The sequence below is a fragment of the Eptatretus burgeri genome, chromosome 13 (genome assembly GCF_056783735.1).
Source record: "Eptatretus burgeri isolate ZD-2024b chromosome 13, Ebu_testis_v1, whole genome shotgun sequence".
Taxonomy (NCBI): domain Eukaryota; kingdom Metazoa; phylum Chordata; class Myxini; order Myxiniformes; family Myxinidae; genus Eptatretus; species Eptatretus burgeri.
This window is the reverse complement of record NC_140973.1, coordinates 55,786,243-55,807,332: the sequence shown is the minus strand read 5'-3', so window position 1 is coordinate 55,807,332 and position 21,090 is coordinate 55,786,243. Positions and strand designations below refer to the sequence as shown.

The following is a 21,090-nucleotide window of genomic DNA, read 5'->3' as shown; positions in this document are numbered from 1 at the left end:
GTCTAAAGTCTCCGCAAAGATGACTGCATCATCTGCAAAGTCAAGGTCCGAGATCTTGACATTCCCAAATGACGCACCGCAACTTGATCTCTCCGACATCCTCCCTAGAATCCAGTCCATACAAGTGCTGAAAAGTGTGGGGGCAAGTTCACATCCCTGACGAACTCCAGTAACAACTGGAAATAAGTCAGAGATGGTACCACCACACTTCACAGCACTCTCAGTCCCAGAGTAGAGTTCAGACATCAGATCGATCAGTTTTGGTGGCACCCCACGATGACCAAGAATCCTCCAGAGGACATCCCGATTCACTGAATCGAACGCTTTACAGAGATCAACATAGGCTGCAAGCAGCCCCTGCCGAAACTCTCGTCTGCGTTCGGTGAGGACACGAAGTGCAAGGATACGGTCAATCGTTGACCTCTTTGGTGTAAAGCCTGACTGCTCTGGACGCTGGTGCTCAAGCAGATGGTGGCGAACCCTATCGAGAATTATCCGAGCAAAGACCTTGCCCGGCACTGAGAGCAGCGTCACCCCTCGGTAGTTGTTGCAGTCTTGGCGATCACCCTTCCCTTTCCAGAGAGGGACAACAAGGCCCCTCTTCCAGTCAGTTGGGATGATGCCTGTGTTCCAGGCAGAGCACAAAACTGCATGCAACGACACGAGTGCAGCATTTCCACCAGCCTTGAGAAGTTCAGCATGGATGCCACAGATCCCTGGAGCTTTGCCCCGTTTCAACTGGTTCACCGCAGCCCGTGTTTCCACAAGCGTAGGTGGACCACAGTTGATTCGAGGGTCAGCAGCAGGGATTGTAACACCCTTGACGTCCAACTCGACAGTTGGGGGATCAGCCTGGTACAACCGCTCAAAGTAACCGGCCCAGCGGGCCTTCACTTCAGACTCCTCTGTCAAGAGCCTACCACTCTCTGCTCGAACTGTAGTGCTCCGAGGGATGGGCTTGGATGAACGTAATGTGCGAATTCCCCTGTAAGCGGGACGAGAATCACCTGTCCACAGGTGATGCTCTACCCCCTCACAGATTCCTCGCACATAGGCCTCCTTGTCCACCCTCAGTGCACGTACAGTTTTACGCCTCAGCTCCCTGAACAGCTCAGCTCTGCCATTCAGCCTGGCCCTGCGACTCTGGTCAATGGTATCCAGTGTCCCTTGAGAGACAAAATTCTTCTTTGTCCTGCGGTGAGCTCCAAGGCATCCACCGGCAACATCAAGGACGGTGGTCTTGAAGGCACTCCACAACTCTTCAGGACCCCCCAAAGCACCCAGACCCCCCAACTGTCCACTCAGCCTGTTCGCAAACTCCTCAGCTACTCTCTCATCCCTGAGCTTGGCAACATCCAGCCTCGGCTGGGATGGTGCCATTCTCCAGGATTTAAGGTGCAGCTTTAGAGTTGCTACAACAAGCCTATGGTCAGCATTGAGGAACTGAGCACTCCGGTAGACCCTGCAGTTCTGGATCATCCTCCAACGACCGTCAATGAGGACATGGTCAATCTCCTTTGCCACACCGCCAGCGTTGGAATACCAAGTCCAGCGATGAGCTTGTGGGCGCTGAAACCATGAACCAGCCACCCTAAGTCCATGACTTCTTGCAAAGTCAAGGAACTTAGTGCTATTCTGGTTCATAGTTCCTGACCCATGGGGACCAACACACACCTCATAACCATCCCTATCAGTTCCAGTCGATGCATTGAAATCCCCCAAGACTAGAAGTGTATCTCGTCTGGGGCACTGATCAACCACAGACTCGAGTGTGGCATAGAATGCATCCTTCACGGTGAGATCACTCGCCTCAGTCGGAGCATAAACAGAGACCAGGGAAATAACACCTAAGGAGTGACGAATCCTTAATCTCATAATACGCTCGTTGACCGGTGTTACCTCAATTATCATTGGGGTCAGCTTATTGGACACAGCTACAGCAACTCCTTGGGTATGGTAACCATCAGAGCGACCAGACCAATAGTAGGTGTAACCACCCACCATTATCTCGCCGCAATCCGGTCTCCGAACCTCAGAGAGAGCTGCAATCCCGATGTCCAAACGCTTGAGCTCAGATGATAACAGAGACAGGTGATCATCCTCTCTTCGGGATAGGACATTCCAAGCACCCACCTGAAGGGACCGCCTCAGGTTAACCCAAGGAGACCGCCGTCTGGTGGACGACACCTCAGCACCACTCCGACACACTCTCCCGCAATCTGACCCAGGGATGTTACCCCGTGGTTTCCCTCCTATCAACGATTGGGGGTCCCGAAGGCTTTGCCCCAATCCCATCATCCGGTGAGCTGCCCTGCGAAGGGAAGCTGCACAGGAGGTACTCCCACGGAGTGGGTTTTCAGATTTTTTTGCGTTTTTGCGTTTTGCGGAATGAAGGGTTTTACGGTGGCCGGAGTGCAAATCCTTGTTTGCATTGATCAAATACTGCCGAAGAGTACTTGACTGAATCGGGAATTGTTTTTTTTTATATAAGTTTTTTTTGTTGCCAGATTTGAGCGAAACTTGCTACTGCACGTCAATGTGAAAAAAAAAACGGAGAAAAGAAAGTCGAAGAAATTATTGTGCGTAATCTTCTAAACACAATTTTATTTGTTAATGAACACGGAAGTATGAGATCAAAATGGTGATGTTTATTTTATGCTTAAAAATAAATTGTTCTTTGTCCAAACTAAATGTTTGAGATTTAAAAATAAATCATTTCAAGAAGAAGAAAAAAGCTCCAGCGAACTATACCGCTGAGGTTGTTTGCATTGATCAAATTCTCCCGAAGAGTACTTGACTGAATCGGGAATTGATTTTTTAAATAATTTTTTCGTTGCCCGATTTAAACGAAACTTGATACTGCACACCGCAGGCGAATGGTGAGTAAGGTGGCACTAAAGCTTTTGCACTGTCGTGTACCGTTTTGGCTGTATTTCGGGAACATACATCCATACATATATACATATATACATATATACATACAAGATGAGAGTGTTAGTTATATACTAGACGACACGTGAACTGGTTGGGTTCCCGTTTTGACAGCGGTTGATGAAAAAAAATCCTCCTTATGTCTTTGCTGATGACTCCACCCTCTGCCGTACCATCTGCCATCCCTCAGACCGGCAAGCAGCAGCTTCTTCGTTCACTGCAGATCTGGATAAAATCACAAACTGGTCCAACACGTGGAACATGTCTTTCAATCCGGACAAATGTCACACTCTCATAATGTCTCTCTGAAAGGAGCGTTTATAACCCCCCCACCCCCCCACATCCACTTTCTCAACAATCCTCTGGAAGAAGTCCTTTCTTTCAAGCTTCGGGGTCTCACTATCTGCCATGATCTTTCCTGGGAAAGCCACATTTCAAACCTCGCCTCCAAAGCCAGTCGCCGACTGGAAATCCTCCATCGTGCAAAGTCCTTCCTCGGCCCACCTGAGCTCCTGACCACTTACAAATCTTTCGTCCGCAGCCTGATGGAGTACTGCTCTCCCCTCGAGGCTGGTGCTCCTGCCTCCCACCTTTCTCGGCTTCACGCTGTGGAAACCAAGGCATTTCGGATCATTGGCATCTCCCGCGATGAGGCTGAGTCTTTAGGCCTCTCACTCTCTCACCTCAGGTTGATCGATCGTCTTTTTGTCTTCTACCGTCGCCTCTCGCCTCTCTCCTCTCTCCTCTCTCCTCTCTCCTCCCTCCTCTCTCTCTCTCCGATTTGGCTCCACCACATTTCCACAGGGCGCTCAAGATCTGCCAACAACCCCCTTCTGGTAAAACTACTAAAATCACGAATCACTGTTCACCTTCACTCTTTTATTCCTGTTTTTTCCCGCATTTGGAATAAACTCCTTCACTCTATTCAATTCCATACTTCCCTCCAAGGCTTCAAAACAGCTGTTCACCACCACCTCTTATCATCCTCCATCCAAATCCTCGATCTTTTCTACCCCCGATAATCCACCCAAGACCACCTCCTTCAAATACCCTGCTTTCCTGCCTGAAAGTCCCTGTAATGTCCATCTTGGATTCCCCATGTTCCCCACCCCACCCCATCCCCCTCCCTTCCACATGTGATGTCTGTTCCCCACTGTTTTGTGTTTCCACTCCCCCCCCCTCCTGTCTCATGCCCCCTTGCTATGCGTTGTGTTAGCTCTCACACGAGCCTCGACAAGGTAATACAAAAAAAAATAATTTCAAAAAAAAAAGATAGCTCCAGCGAACTATACCGCTGAGGTTGTTTGCGTTGATCAAATTCTCCAGAAGAGTACTTGACTGAACCGAGTGAGCCGGTTTGTGTGCGTTTCGAACCGAGTGAGCCGGTTTGTGTGCGTTTTGAACCGAGTGAGCCGGTTTGTGTGCGTGTTTCGAACCGAGTGAGCCGGTTTGTGTGTGTTTCGAACCGAGTGAGCCGGTTTGTGTTGGTTTCGAACCGAGTGAGCCGGTTTGTGTGTGTTTCAAACCGAGTGAGCCGGTTTGTGTGCGTTTCGAACCGAGTGAGCCGCTTTGTGTGCGCGTTTCGCACCGAGTGAGCCGGTCTGTGTGCGTGTTTCGAACCGAGTGAGCCGGTTTGTGTGTGTTTCGAACCGAGTGAGCCGGTTTGTGTGTGTTTCGAACCGAGTGAACCGGTTTGTGTGTGTTTCGAACCGAGTGAGCCGGTTTGTGTGTGTTTCGAACCGAGTGAGCCGGTTTGTGTGTGTTTCGAACCGAGTGAGCCGGTTTGTGTGCGTGTTTCGAACCGAGTGAGCCGGTTTGTGCGTGTTTCGAACCGAGTGAGCCGGTTTGTGTGCGTGTTTCGAACCGAGTGAGCCGGTTTGTGCGTGTTTCGAACCGAGTGAGCCGGTTTGTGTGCGTGTTTCGAACCGAGTGAGCCGGTTTGTGTGTGTTTCGAACCGAGTGAGCCGGTTTGTGTGTGTTTCGAACCGAGTGAGCCGGTTTGTGTGTGTTTCGAACCGAGTGAGCCGGTTTGTGTGTGTTTCGAACCGAGTGAGCCGGTTTGTGTGTGTTTCGAACCGAGTGAGCCGGTTTGTGTGTGTTTCGAACCGAGTGAGCCGGTTTGTGTGTGTTTCGAACCGAGTGAGGCGGTTTGTGTGTGTTTCGAACCGAGTGAGCCGGTTTGTGTGTGTTTCGAACCGAGTGAGCCGGTTTGTGTGTGTTTCGAACCGAGTGAGCCGGTTTGTGTGCGTGTTTCGAACCGAGTGAGCCGGTTTGTGCGTGTTTCGAACCGAGTGAGCCGGTTTGTGCGTGTTTCGAACCGAGTGAGGCGGTTTGTGCGTGTTTCGAACCGAGTGAGCCGGTTTGTGTGTGTTTCGAACCGAGTGAGCCGGTTTGTGTGTGTTTCGAACCGAGTGAGCCGGTTTGTGTGTGTTTCGAACCGAGTGAGCCGGTTTGTGTGTGTTTCGAACCGAGTGAGCGGGTTTGTGTGCGTGTTTCGAACCGAGTGAGCCGGTTTGTGTGCGTGTTTCGAACCGAGTGAGCCGGTTTGTGTGTGTTTCGAACCGAGTGAGCCGGTTTGTGTGTGTTTCGAACCGATTGAGCCGGTTTGTGTGTGTTTCGAACCGAGTGAGCCGGTTTGTGTGTGTTTCGAACCGAGTGAGCTGGTTTGTGTGCGTGTTTCGAACCGAGTGAACCGGTTTGTGTGCGTGTTTCGAACCGAGTGAGCCGGTTTGTGTGTGTGTTTCGAACAGAGTGAGCCGGTTTGTGTGTGTTTCGAACCGAGTGAGCCGGTTTGTGTGCGTGTTTCGAACCGAGTGAGCCGGTTTGTGTGCGTGTTTCGAACCGAGTGAGCCGGTTTGTGTGTGTGTTTCGAACCGAGTGAGCCGGTTTGTGTGTGTTTCGAACCGAGTGAGCCGCTTTGTGTGCGTGTTTTGAACCGAGTGAGCCGCTTTGTGTGCGTGTTTCGAACCGAGTGAGCCGGTCTGTGTGCGTGTTTCGAACCGAGTGAGCCGGTTTGTGTGCGTGTTTCGAACCGAGTGAGCCGGTTTGTGTGTGTTTCGAACCGAGTGAGCCGGTTTGTGTGTGTTTCGAACCGAGTGAGCCGGTTTGTGTGTGTTTCGAACCGAGTGAGCCGGTTTGTGTGTGTTTCGAACCGAGTGAGCCGGTTTGTGTGTGTTTCGAACCGAGTGAGCCGGTTTGTGTGCGTGTTTCAAACCGAGTGAGCCGGTTTGTGTGTGTTTCGAACCGAGTGAGCCGGTTTGTGTGTGTTTCGAACCGAGTGAGCCGGTTTGTGTGTGTTTCGAACCGAGTGATCCGGTTTGTGTGTGTTTCGAACCGAGTGAGCCGGTTTGTGTGTGTTTCGAACCGAGTGAGCCGGTTTGTGTGCGTGTTTCGAACCGAGTGAGCCGGTTTGTGTGCGTGTTTCGAACCGAGTGAGCCGGTTTGTGTGTGTTCAGCGACTTATTCTGTTTGTGGCGCATTTTGATATTTCTACATTTCCCTTTTTTCCCCACGAAGCCCCCGCTGGGCTGTGAGCGCGGAATTCTTTGAGACGATGGGAGGCCGCGGGGAGGGGTTGATGGGGAGGAGGGGGTGTGTGGGGGCGTGGGGGGTAGTTGTGAGAACGGGCATAGCGGATGCGGCCGTGTTTCCCGCCTTATCCTTCCTAATCGAAACCACACTGTGGATAACCCACGTTACTTCCATGCAATCGACGACGCAGCAACGGCCATGATAAAATAAAGTGGACCCTCGGATCGCACGCATTGGGGGCGAACATCTCGGAAGGTTATGGAGTTACATGGGAATACAATGAGAACTTTAACACAAGAGGCCATTTGGCCCGTCGTGCTTGTGATCTATCAGCACCGCACTAATCCAATACATCAGTTTATAGATTGTGAGAGTGGCGGGGGGGGGGGGGAGAACAGTGAGGGCAGGCAAGGACATCACCAACATGTTTTACATACGAAGGGGGGAGACGGGTCGAGGGTGATGGCAGTTGTCGGGTGAGAATAAATGAACAAATTATTACATCGACAGGCGACAACAGATTCACCTTCTCCCAGATATCACAATCACCCATCCGTACCCAGCTACCTCCCGGTCTTACCAATGTCCATGTACCCCTCGATTCCCAATCCTTCTCGGTGCAGGACCTCACCTGTCTATCTGAAATCTAAACACATCTACTGCTCTGCTGCCACTACCTTTCCATACATTAAGTACTGAGTGAAAGACCCTCCTCTACCTGCTATGCCATCCTAACTCTCCTCTTCTGTACGCTAAGGCTTGTAATACTTGGTCCTGTCACCGTCCATTCTGCTGGAAAACTTTTCTGTATTCAGAGAGTGCACCTCAATGTCGGGATGCCGCGGGAAGAAATGTCGGTCCCACCCTCTACATACAAAACTAGAACGGGCACTCAGTAGAGCGCATACCTTCACCAACGCTACATTTCCCCCCCCCCCCCCAGAAACCGTTGATTGTGAGGGTATTTAATCCCATACCACATCTGCCATCTAATATGTGTTATGATGGCTTAAAAACATTAAATTTCCTGCTGTTTGACACTGATTCACGTACATTGTACAATTTCTGTATGAACTCCCTGACCTTTTTGGGTGTCGGTGTCAGGTCAATCTGATGACAACTGGTCACATTATAAGAAACTAGCAGGGATTCCCCTGCTCCGCACAGGAATCCCATGGATGACGGCAGGTCTGAAGGAGTATATGTCACAGTTAATTGTAAAATTGTAGAGGCTGCCACACATACACTGACACACACACACACACACACACACACACACACACACACACACACACACACACACACACACACACACACACACTGACACACACACACACACTGACACACACACACACACACACACACACTGACACACACACACACACTTTTAATAGTGTGGATACAATATTCACAATAGAGAAATCGAACCCGATCGTGTTTATACACCGCACAGCGTTTATTAATATTCGCAACATAGAAATCAAACCCGATCGTATTTATACACCGCACAGCATTTGATAGCGAACGTAGTGAGCTTCATACTCAACGCGTGCACATGAGAGAATAGTAAACAACAACAACACAATACCTTGGCAATTTGGAATCCGTGTCGTCGGCTATGACCCTTTTGCTTCCGTTTTTGTCATGGGGAATGATGCATCTCTGGAGATAAAGGCATCGTCGGAGACATGAAAGACCCAAATATCAGACATGGTGTATATTTCCTCTACTGATTTTAATAAAGATAACTCCCGCATCATCCAAAATAAATTTTAATCGTGATTTACATTATTTGATCGCTGATCCCGAATCCAGGCCGAAATGACGTAAAAACGTTATACAGTAACAATAAAAATGGTTTTTATAACCATGGTTATAACAATAATGAACAAAGAAAATATCAATAAAATATGACTTACAGATGATTATTATATCATTATACGGTATAATATACATACGGTCATTTTTGCAAGTGTGCCGAATGCATAAGTCGGAAGTCATTGTCTTCAATTGACTGTAGTATTAATTTCTCATTCTCTCACAAATTTCGTTGGTCCCATGTCAATCGGCTGAACTTGAAAAATTAACGTTACGCAATCAAGTGATGACGTCATAATTCGGAAACCGGGAAGTCGGAAGTCATTGTCTTCAATTGACTGTAGCATTATTTTTTCATTCTATTGCAAATGGCGTTGGCCCATTGTCAATCGGCTGAACTTGAAAAATTAACGTTACGAAATCTGGTGATGACGTCATAATTCGGAAACCGCAAGTCGGAAGTACAATTGTCTTGCATCAGGACACTCCCGGGTACATGTTCTGTCAGCATTTGAAGTTTGGTGAGAATCAGTCCAGTACTTTTCGCGTGCATAGGTCATAGACAAACACACACACAGACAGACACACTTTCAACTATATATATATATATATATATATATATATATATATATATATATATATATATATATATATATATATATATATATATATATAGTTCAGTGACCCACCCCCCCTCCCACCCCAATGCTTTAAACTCACCAATAAAGTCACTGTCAAATATTACACATCACATGATAGGGAATTGAATTCTAAACATTTTGAATCTACTTACATGCAAATTGTATTATATAAGAATTGACCGCGTTATGATAATAAAGGTTATTGACCCCCCTGACCTTTGACCCAAACCGCTAACAAAGGTAATGACGTCATTGTGTCATATCGTATATCACAAGATTGGGCATTGAATTCACAACATTTTGGCATTGGTTGCATGCAAATTGAATAAAAATCGACCGCACTAGGGCAAAATGACGATTTTGACCTTTTCATGACCTCGACCTTGACCTTTGTACTCCTAATTTTGTAATTGGTATTAGAGTGTGGGGAACAGAACAGTCACCATTTTGGTGTTGGTTTCATGCAAATCGGATAAGAATTGAGCGTGTTATGACTAAAACTGCACATTTTGCAATGTCGTGACCCCCCCTGACCTTTGACTCCCAACCGCTAATAAGGGTTATTATGTCATTGTGTCATGTCACATATCACAAGATGGGGCATTGAATTCTGAACATTTTGGCATTAGTTGCATGCAAATTGGATACAAATTGACCGCGCTATGGTAAAAAGACAATTTTGTCCTTTTCATGACCTTGACCTTTGACCCGATCGCTCCCAAAATCTAATCAAATGGTCCTCGGATAATAACCAATCATCCCACCAAATTTGCTGCGATTCAGTTCAATACTTTTGGAGTTATGCGAATAACAAACAAACAAACAAACAAACAAACAAACAAACAAACAAACACACATATTCACAAATAAATAAATAAATAAATAAATACACAGCGATCAAAACATAACCTTCGCAACAAAGTTTGCGAAGGCAATTAAAGTTGGATTAACTGAACTAAAAAGTCGGTTTGGCTACATTTGAGAGTCTACCTGGTCTGTTCAGCTGATTGTTGAGACAGGGATCACTTTTCAGTACTGCAGAACATGGTAAAAGGGGGAAAAAACCCCAGATCGATCAAGAACCGAAAATCTTCACGTTCATCATCATCATCATCATCATCATCATCATCATCATCATCATCATCATCATCATAATCTTGAGACGGTGTATTTCCAAGCTGTCTCTCTCAATGACAATGATTCTGGTTACCATCTGACAGAGTTTTAGTTGGTGCAGCATCCTTTACCATAGTAATTTTAATATCTTGAAAGGATTCCACGAAAAGTACACAAAACTGCATTCCTTTGTGAAGGAGTGGGAATGGACGGGTGGGCGTGATTACAACTGTCAATCAGCCTGATGAGGGCGGAGCCGTGAGACACATTTGTCCAATCAGACCGATATGGGTGTGGTTAACGGTGGAATATTATCAGGAAGTCAGTGACAGCACCAACCCACACATATTTCTATAAAGTACGTACTATTTAGAATGTGAGATCGTCTATAAAATATGTACTACAACATTTGTAAATCTGCAGTGGAACATTTTTATATATTTCTGAAAAAAAAGTGATGAAACAAGTTATAAAAAGATTTTTTAGATCCTCGTGGAGGATCTGTAAGTCTTACTCACGTTGTTGTTCTTGTGGACTTTTTTGTTTCACAGCCCACAGTTTTCATCAAAACTTCCTGAAACTTGGCATATACATGTAAAAATACCCTGCGCAGACAGTAACCATCTCCGATTTTGAAAATTCCTCCTAGAAAAAAAAGTTATGACGTCAAAATATCTCCGATAATGGAAATCGCCTAAAAAATTATCTCCGAAACTAGGCAAGCTTTTTGAATTCTGTTTGCGGGAATCGAACAGGGCATCAGCAGAGATGATTTACCCCACATATGATACATCATTATGACGTCATATCATTTTATGACGTCATTCCTATTTTTTGACATTTTTTGTTTCACAACCCAGAGTTTTCATCGGATCTTCGTGAAACTTGCCATGTATATGCAGAAAGCCCACGCGCAGGCAGTAATCATCTCCGATTTTGGAAATTCTTCCAAGACAAAAAGTTGACGTCATAATATCGCCGCTAATGGAAATCGCCTATACCATTATCTCCGAAACTAGGCAAGCTGTTTGAATTGTTTGCGGGAATCAAGCCGGGCATTAGCACAGATAATTTATCAGAAACCTGATACATCACTGACGTCATATTCGTTTTTATGACGTCATCATTCAGAGGACGAGGATCTTGGCTCATTCGAGCTTGTTTAAATGAAAAAAGATGTAGGGATTTTACTCCAAAAAAGTATGTAAACAACGTAGGAAAGCCCATGAGAAATGATCATGTGAAGCCATCCCAACATCTTTGTTTGAATGATGGTTGTCCCAAGAAAAGACAATGTTATCGACAATCGAAAAAACACACACACACACACACACACACACACACACACACACACACAGTCTTTTCTTGGGACAACCATTATTAAAAAAAAGACATCAGGATTTATTAATTCATATGCAGCCTTTGGGAACTTGGCAGCATCATATTCTGGGGGCACAGCTGTGCCATTGATGTGATGCCCCCACGACCAAAAATCTGGTTCTCATTTCACCAACCTCAGAAGGATGACAGGCTGAGTCAACTCACCTGGTGTAAATTCAATAGAACGACAGCGACTTCAACTAAAGATCCTAAGATCTTAAGCCAGGCCACCCTAACCATTAAACCAACACCAGGCTTGATGTGGGTTGGTTTCACACGATAATTTCTCATGGACTTTTTTTCTACTTTTTGGAGTAACATCCCTTCATCCTTTTTCATTAAAAAAAAGTATTTAATACTTGTTTAATTTGTGATTACCCTTCATCATCTTGAAACATCTCCATCAGATACTCTCGTAATCACCTCCTTTTTAAAGTATGAAGTCTGTCTATTTTACCGTTCTTCATAGATTAGTGTAGTTCGGTCGGGAATCGATCTCGTCGCTTTACACTGGTCCTTTTCTCTGGCAGCTACGACCTTCCTCAAATGTAGTGGCTAAAACTGTACACACGATTCGAGTTGTGGCCTCACTACATTCTGTCGTTTTTTTATAATAGGATCTTAGGCCCGTCGTAGAGCTGCCACTCATACATGGACATACAGACAAGCACACGCGACACAACACAGGACGATAGACGAGACAAACACAGCCATGAGCTTGGGGAAAGTGTAAACACGACCTTTTTATTTATAATTGACCCCTCCATGAATACAACCGAAACCATGTTTGCTTTAACGAAAGCTGCCTGGCACTGTGTTGTCTGTATAGCTTACCCTCTCCCGTTGTACTTATTCCCACTGCCTTCGCTTCTGTGTGACATGTTCCAAGACTAACCCTTGCATTATCAACAAGAAAAAGAGCAATCAGAGATTGCAAACCCTCACCCGGACTTCTTTTGAGTAGTGTATTTTTTATAGGTTTTCAGGTAAATCCAGCATGGCTGCCAAACCATGTGACCTATGACATCATATGTGTCTCTTTTGTTCCATATGGATAGGTGGTCATATGTGTAAAGTTTCACCTCGATCTTTTCAGCCATTTCAGAGAAGAAGATTTTTGAAGTAGAAAAACAAAAAAATACAATATGGCTGCCAAATCACGTGGCGATGACGTCATGCTTTTTTTTCTGTGGACCATTTTATCCCAAGATGACCCTCAATTTTTTATACTGATGGGAAGTGCCGTTCTACATCTGCAATTATGACGTCATAAAAATCACTCATTCCCCATGAGAAGTACTTGCTACGTACCAAGTTTCAATTTTTTCCTTGGTGCGGTTTCAGAGATACAGAGGTCCAAAGTTTTTCCATTTTTCCTATATGGCTGCCACACCGCTTGACCTGTGACGTCATAATTAACATTGTAATATTCTACAAGAGTCGTCGCACCAATGGTGAAAATTCAGTTTCAATCCAACAAGCGGATGCAGAGAAAAACACGAAAGTTCTGTGCGGACAGACAAATTTAACAAACGGACCCAAATACAATACCCTCTTTGAATCCTTCAGCGAGGGTAACTCGAACGGCACTTGTTAGAGCGCATACCTCCACCAGGCTGAACAGTTTACGTTTTGTATCCCACTGATATGCCGGATCTGGATCTGGTTCTATAGAAAAATCGTATCGGCTTGTTGTCACCTCATTCACTCATTCACCAAGTTCTGTCTGACCTGGCCACAACTTTTTGAGATATTGTGCTATATATCGTTTTTTGGTTATACTGCTCAATGGTGAAGAATCACTTAAAAAATTTAAACATTCTTGTATCTGGATCCAGACCTTCACTAAAATCGTATCAATTTGTCCGTGTCACACACCCAACCTGTCCACCAAATTTCACCGAATCCATCCATAATTTTTTGAGATATCCTGCTTACACACAAACAAACAAGAAAGACGTCATGCAGAGCATGTGAAATCCCGAAAACACATTGGACCATAAAAATTGATTGGCTGTTGAATTCAGTGACCTGATCTGCAAATCTTCAAATTTCAAGTCAATCAGATGAAATTTAGGATTTTAGAAATTGCACCAAAGTTGTTGACCTTTGGCCGATGTTGACCTCAAAAATAGTTGTTGGTTGACTTTAGTGACCTGGTATGCAAATCCTGTTCAAATTTCAAGTCAATCGGATGAAAATTGAGGATTATAGACATTCGGCCTATTTTGACCTTTTGGCCGATCTTGACTTCAAAAATAAGTGGTGGTTGAATTCACTAACGTGATGTGCAAATTGTGTTCAAATTTCAAGTCAATCGGATAAAAATTGATGATTTTAGAAATTCAACAAGGTTGTTGACCTTTGGCCTATGTTGACCTTTTGAACTTTTGACCTCAAAATCAATTGGCTTCTTGCTCATGACCAACTCTACCATTTCGTGGTTTCATTAAGATTGGTTTAAAAATGTGACCTGCAGGTGATTGACATACAAACAAACAGACAAAGAAACAAGAAAGATGTCATGCAGAGCACGATACTTGCGAAATCTATGAAACAAATTTGACCTCAAAAATAATTGGTGGTTGAATTCACTAACGTGATGTGCAAATTGTGTTCAAATTTCAAGTCAATCGGATAAAAATTGATGATTTTAGAAATTCAACAAGGTTGTTGACCTTTAGCCTATGTTGACCTTTTGAACTTTTGACCTCAAAATCAATTGGCTTCTTGCTAATGACCAACTCTACCATTTCGTGGTTTCATTAAGATTGGTTTAAAAATGTGACCTGCAGGTGATTGACATACAAACAAACAGACAAAGAAACAAGAAAGATGTCATGCAGAGCACGATACTTGCGAAATCTATAAAACAAATTTGACCTCAAAAATAATTGGTGGTTGAATTCAATGACCAAACATACAAATCCTTTTCAACTTTCAAGTCAATCGAATGAAAATTGACAATTTTAGAAATTTGGCCTATCCCTACTTTTTGTCTTTGTTGACCTTTTGGACTAGGTTGACCTCAAAAATAGTTGTTCGTTGAATTCAGTGACCTGATATGGAAATCTTGAAATTTCAAGTTAATGGGATGAAAATTCTGTGTTGGAGTGACGACCTGTTCAGGATTGTCCCCAATAACCAAGGAGACTTCCTGAGGCAGCACCAATGCTCTGCACAGAGTATGGTCCCAATGGATGGATGGATGGATGGGGTGAAAATTGAGGATTTTAGAAATCTCACCAAAGCTGTTGACCTTTTGGTTTATGTTGACCTTTTGGTCTATTTTGACCTCAAAAATAATTGACGGGTTGAATGCAGTGCCCTGAAATAAAATCCTCTTTAAATTTCAAGTGAATCGGATGAAAATTGAGGATTTTAGAAATCCCACCTAAGTTGTTGTCCTTTGGCTTATATTGACTTTTTGGCCTTCATTGACCTCAAAAATAATTGGTGGTTGAATTCAATGACCTGATCTGCAAATCTTCAAATTTCAAGTCAATCGGATAAAAATTGACAATGTTAGAAATTCGGCCAATGTTGACCTTTTGGCCTGTATTGACCTCAAAAATAATTGGTGGTTGAATTCAATGACCTGATCTGCAAATCTTCAAGTCAATCGGATAAAAATTCACAATTTTAGAAATTCGGCCTATGTTGACCTTTTGGCCTGTATTGACCTCAAAAATAATTGGTTGTTGAATTCAGTGACCTGATCTGCAAATCTTCAAATTTCAAGTCAATTAGATGAAATGTAGGATTTTAGAAATTGCACCAAAGTTGTTGACCTTTGGCCTATGTTGACCTCAAAAATAATGGGTGGTTGAATTCAACGACCTGATATGCAAATCCTCTTCAAATTTCTCATCAATCGGATGAAAATTGAGGATTTTAGAAATCTGGTAACGTTTTTGATGTTTGGACTATGTTGACCTTTTGACCTCAAAACAAGAGGCTTCTTGTTAATGACAAATTCTATCAGGTGGTGAAGTTTCGTGAAGATCGGTTTAAAATTTTGACCTGTACGCAGTTGGCAGACAGACAAACAAACAGACAAACAGAATAACAAGCAGTCATAGACTGGTACTTACGAAATCGTCAACTTGACCTCTGACCTTGTCGAATAAAAGTTGTCTCTAGAGAAGGTAGCGACGCAAACCAGAAGTTTCCACGATGATTCTGTACCAAACCATCAAAAAAATTGAATGTTTGACCTCACTGTGACCTTGACCTTTGACCGATTTTGAACAAAATTTAATCAGCGCTAGCCATCACCCTCCTGAATCACGTGGTGTAATTTGACATTGGTAGCTTCTTCCGTTCGAGTTATAACTTTTTTTGGGGGTGTTTGACCTCACTGTGACCTTGACCTTTGACAGATTTTGACCAAAAACTAATCAGCGCGAACCAGCACCCTCCTGAATCACGTGGTGTAATTTGACATTGGTACGTTCTTCCATTCTCGAGTTATCGTGCCTACAAACAAACAAACACACACACAAACAAACAGAATGGAACTGATCAATATACTTACGAAATCTTAAGATTTCGTAAGTAACAAACAAACAAGCAGTCATAGACTGCTACTTACGAAATCGTCAACTTGACCTCTGACCTTGTCTAATAAAAGCTGTCTCGAGAGAAGGTAGCGACGCAAACCAGAAGTTTCTACGATGATTCTGTACCAAACGATCAAAAATCGAATGTTTGACCTCACTGTGACCTTGACCTTTGACCGATTTTGACCAAAATCTAATCACCACTAGCTATCACCCTCCTGAATGACGTGGTGTAATTTGACATTGGTAGCTTCTTCCGCTCTTGAGTTATCGTGCCTACAAACAAACACAAACAGATGACGGAAGTCATCAATATACTTACGAAATCTTTAGATTTCGTAAGTAACAAGCAGTCATAGACTGGTACTTACGAAATCGTCAACTTGACCTCTGACCTTGTCTCATAAAAGCTGTCTCTCGAGAAGGTAGCGACGCAAAGCAGAAGTTTCTACGATGATTCTGTACCAAACCTCTCATAAAACATCCGATTTTTACCAGAATTTCGACAACCGAGTGTTAAGTATACTTAACAGTTACCAAAATTGAAGACAGGATTGAAATTGACTTTAAAACGAGCGCGTAATGTCGTGTGTTACAATCCCCCTCATTAGCATAATCTTAAGTTTAGCCTCAGATACGACACCAGACATAAATCTCATAAAACATCCGATTTTTACCAGACTTTCGACAACGGAGTGTTAAGCATACTTAACCGTTACCAAAAGTGAAAACAGAATTGCGATCCGAGTTAAAACGAACTCGTAACGTCGACCGAAGCAAAAATCTCCATTTCTCCAAGCAATTATTTAATATTATTTTATCAAAGTCACAAAACCGTAATATTCGGCCATCCACCAACAATCTTTACATAATCCGACGGCTTAGCGAGTCCGGCATGCCACGATAACCTTTATTGGGATAAAAAAGACTTTTAAACACCATCTTTATCGAAAACACCGTCAGCGCACACACGCAAAACCTTTACGTGATCAACGACGCCTCTGCTCGAGCGCGCTGCACCACGTGACGAGCCGTGACGCGGTGAGTGAAATATTTTTTATACAATCTTAAAACGTCTCCAAAACATCCGATTTTTACCAGAATTTCGACAACCGAGTTTTAAGCGTCCTAAGCGATCGCAAAAACCGAAGACAAAATTAAAATCGAAGTTAAAACGAATTTGTAACGTCGACCGAAGCAAAAATACTCCATTTGTCCACATGAATTTACGGAATTATGTTTGACCTCACTGTGACCTTGACCTTTGACCGATTTTGACCAAAATCGAATCAGCACGAGCCATCACCCTCCTGAATCACGTTTTGTAATTTGACATTGGCAGCTTCTTCCGTTCTCGAGTTATCGTGCCTACAAACAAACAAACACAAACACACACACACACACAAACAAACAAACAGAGGACGGAAGTCATCAATATACTTACGAAATCTTTAGATTTCGTAAGTAACAAAGTCGACCGACCAATATCCGTACTTGAAAAATCTTCGATTTTGCAATTAACAAACAGACAGACCGGGGTCAAAACAACCTCCGACCTCTGTCCACCTCCGCTGGCAGCGGTAACTACTTGACCACCTTTTAAACGTTTAACGGCCCCAATTAATATTCCCACCTTGTTGTAGTCGTGAGGGAACTTTTTTTTTGAGCCGAGTCTTTCAAAAACCGACTGAACAGGTGTGACGTTTGACCGAAGGTAATTAAGGAATTTGTAACGTGTTCAGAATGCTGGAGATAAGTCGCCCACTCTTCGCGAAAGACACACCGTGGGATCTTTCACGCAAACTGGGAGGCGGGAGTCGGGACGTCCAGTTTAACTCCCATTGGATGTACCGCACACACAAAACATCGATGCCTGCCTGGGAAACACCTCGGCGTGTGTGCCGCATTCACACCGACCTATGAGTGTGTACGAGTGTGTACTGTGTACGAGTGTGTATGAGTGTGTACTGTGTATGAGTGTGTATGAGTGTGTACTGTGTACGAGTGTGTACTGTGTACGCGTGTGTACTGTCTATGAGTGTGCATGAGTGTGTACTGTGTATGAGTGTGTACTGTGTACGAGTGTGTACTGTGTACAAGTGTGCATGAGTGTGTACTGTGTATGAGTGTGTACTGTGTACGATTGTGTATGAGTGTGTACTGTGTACGAGTGTGTAAGAGTGTGTACTGTGTACGAGTGTGTAGTGTACGAGTGTGCACGAGTGTGTACTGTCTATGAGTGTGGATGACTGTGTGCTGTCTATGAGTGTGCATGAGTGTGTACTGTGTACGAGTGTGTATGAGTGTGTACTGTGTACGAGTGTGTATGAGTGTGTACTGTGTACGAGTGTGTATGAGTGTGTATTAGTGTGTACTGTGTACGAGTGTGTATGAGTGTGTACTGTGTACGAGTGTGTATGAGTGTGTACTGTGTACGAGTGTGTAAGAGTGTGTACTGTGTACGAGCGTGTACTGTGTACGAGTGTGTACTGTCTATGAGTGTGCATGAGTGTGTGCTGTCTATGAGTGTGCATGAGTGTGTGCTGTCTATGAGTGTGCATGAGTGTGTGCTGTCTATGAGTGTGCATGAGTGTGTACTGTGTATGAGTGTGCATGAGTGTGTACTGTGTATGAGTGTGTATGAGTGTGTACTGTGTGCGAGTGTGTATGAGTGTGTATGAGTGTGTACTGTGTATGAGTGTGTACTGTGTGCGAGTGTGTATGAGTGTGTATTAGTGTGTACTGTGTACGAGTGTGTATGAGTGTGTACTGTGTATGAGTGTGTACTGTGTGCGAGTGTGTATGAGTGTGTATTAGTGTGTACTGTGTACGAGTGTGTATGAGTGTGTATGAGTGTGTATGAGTGTATGAGTGTGTACTGTGTATGAGTGTGTACTGTGTGCGAGTGTGTACTGTGTGCGAGTGTGTACTGTGTGCGAGTGTGTATGAGTGTGTATTAGTGTGTACTGTGGACGAGTGTGTATGAGTGTGTATGAGTGTGTACTGTGTATGAGTGTGTACTGTGTGCGAGTGTGTATGAGTGTGTATTAGTGTGTACTGTGTACGAGTGTGTATGAGTGTGTATGAGTGTGTATGAGTGTGTACTGTGTATGAGTGTGTACTGTGTACGAGTGTGTACGAATGTGTACTGTGTATGAGTGTGTACTGTCTATGAGTGTGCATGAGTGTGTACTGTGTACGAGTGTGTACTGTGTACGAGTGTGTATTAGTGTGTACTGTGTACGAGTGTGTATGAGTGTGTACTGTGTATGAGTGTGTATGAGTGTGTAGTGTACTGTGTACGAGTGTGTATGAGTGTGTATGAATGTGTACTGTGTACGAGTGTGTACTGTGTACGAGTGTGTATGAGTGTGTACTGTGTACGAGTGTGTATGAGTGTGTACTGTGTATGAGTGTGTATGAGTGTGTACTGTGTACGAGTGTGTATGAGTGTGTACTGTGTACGAGTGTGTATGAGTGTGTACTGTGTACGAGTGTGTATTAGTGTGTACTGTGTACGAGTGTGTATTAGTGTGTACTGTGTACGAGTGTGTATTAGTGTGTACTGTGTATGAGTGTGTATGAGTGTGTATGAGTGTGTATTAGTGTGTACTGTGTACGAGTGTGTATTAGTGTGTACTGTGTACGAGTGTGTATTAGTGTGTACTGTGTATGAGTGTGTATGAGTGTGTACTGTGTACGAGTGTGTATGAGTGTGTATGAGTGTGTACTGTGTACGAGTGTGTACTGTGTACGAGTGTGTATGAGTGTGTACTGTGTACGAGTGTGTATGAGTGTGTACTGTGTATGAGTGTGTATGAGTGTGTACTGTGTATGAGTGTGTATGAGTGTGTACGAGTGTGTATGAGTGTGTACTGTGTACGAGTGTGTATGAGTGTGTATTAGTGTGTACTGTGTACGAGTGTGTATTAGTGTGTACTGTGTATGAGTGTGTATTAGTGTGTACTGTGTATGAGTGTGTAGTGTACTGTGTACCAGTGTGTATGAGTGTGTATTAGTGTGTACTGTGTATGAGTGTGTATTAGTGTGTACTGTGTACGAGTGTGTACTGTGTACGAGTGTGTATTAGTGTGTACTGTGTATGAGTGTGTAGTGTACTGTGTACGAGTGTGTATGAGTGTGTATTAGTGTGTACTGTGTACGAGTGTGTACTGAGTATGAGTGTGTATTAGTGTGTACTGTGTACGAGTGTGTATTAGTGTGTACTGTGTATGAGTGTGTATGAGTGTGTACTGTGTACGAGTGTGTATGAGTGTGTATTAGTGTGTACTGTGTACGAGTGTGTACTGTGTACGAGTGTGTATTAGTGTGTACTGTGTACGAGTGTGTACTGTGTACGAGTGTGTATTAGTGTGTACTGTGTACGAGTGTATACTGTGTACGAGTGTGTATTAGTGTGTACTGTGTACGAGTGTATACTGTGTACGAGTGTGTATTAGTGTGTACTGTGTACGAGTGTGTACTGTGTACGAGTGTGTATTAGTGTGTACTGTGTACGAGTGTATACTGTGTACGAGTGTGTATTAGTGTGTACTGTGTACGAGTGTGTACTGTGTACGAGTGTGTATTAGTGTGTACTGTGTACGAGTGTGTATGACAGCAGCGATGACGCACCAGACGACACGGAGCCGCCTCTGGCGTTGATCACAATGGCCCAGGGATACTCAGACATTGTTGACACGACCTTGATGAGGCGACCATCTTGTGAAACATTCCTTCACCTTTTGGTTCTTTTCGCCGCATGAACAGCCACCGGAGGCTGCGGCGCCACCTGCAGGTGGAAAAGTTACCGATAACTCGGTCTCAGTACGAAGGTTTGTTTGTTTCAATGTCGGAGGAGGGATTCAGATATGGTGATTCAATGGCTCTTCCAGTGTGGCCCCAATTTACACCCAATTTACACCAGACGACCCTCATCGTGCTGCAGTAACGCATGTTGGTGTTTATATGAAAGTTGCCCGAATCATGCGATGGACTCTTCTTTGACAACGGACAGGATGTTTTTCCCTCTCGTCGATTATGAAATGCATCGTTAGGGATGGCAGGATAGACCAAAGGTCTACACACTCACCTGCTGAGCTGTCGAGCCC

General features: G+C 44.1%; 2 protein-coding genes and 2 pseudogenes across 5 annotated transcripts in view; 1 reads left to right on the top strand and 3 right to left on the bottom strand.

Moving 5' to 3' along the window:
• The window catches only part of LOC147014521 (uncharacterized), a 25,313-nt gene extending 4,579 nt beyond the window's left edge, over nucleotides 1-20,734 (bottom strand). The window contains exons 1-4 of one of the 4 annotated variants that reach the window (XR_015050455.1): nucleotides 20,615-20,734; nucleotides 9,912-9,956; nucleotides 8,051-8,124; nucleotides 7,546-7,652 (exon numbers count right to left, since the gene is read on the bottom strand). Coding sequence is in view for 1 of the 4 variants with exons in the window: in XM_085850720.1 (XP_085706846.1) it covers nucleotides 9,912-9,956; nucleotides 20,615-20,672 (103 nt within the window). In the remaining 3 variants the exon portion in view is untranslated. The remainder of the gene's footprint in view (nucleotides 1-7,545; nucleotides 7,653-8,050; nucleotides 8,125-9,911; nucleotides 9,957-20,614) is intronic. The other 3 variants (XR_015050454.1, XR_015050456.1, XM_085850720.1) reach the window with 3 other exon arrangements.
• LOC147014519 (peptide chain release factor 1-like, mitochondrial) overlaps nucleotides 1-21,090 on the top strand; it is a 98,847-nt gene that overhangs the window by 12,564 nt on the left and 65,193 nt on the right. The gene's annotated exons all lie outside the window — the stretch shown is intronic.
• Nucleotides 18,344-19,265, bottom strand: LOC147014523 (uncharacterized; annotated as a pseudogene).
• On the bottom strand, nucleotides 19,267-20,044 carry LOC147014522 (uncharacterized; annotated as a pseudogene).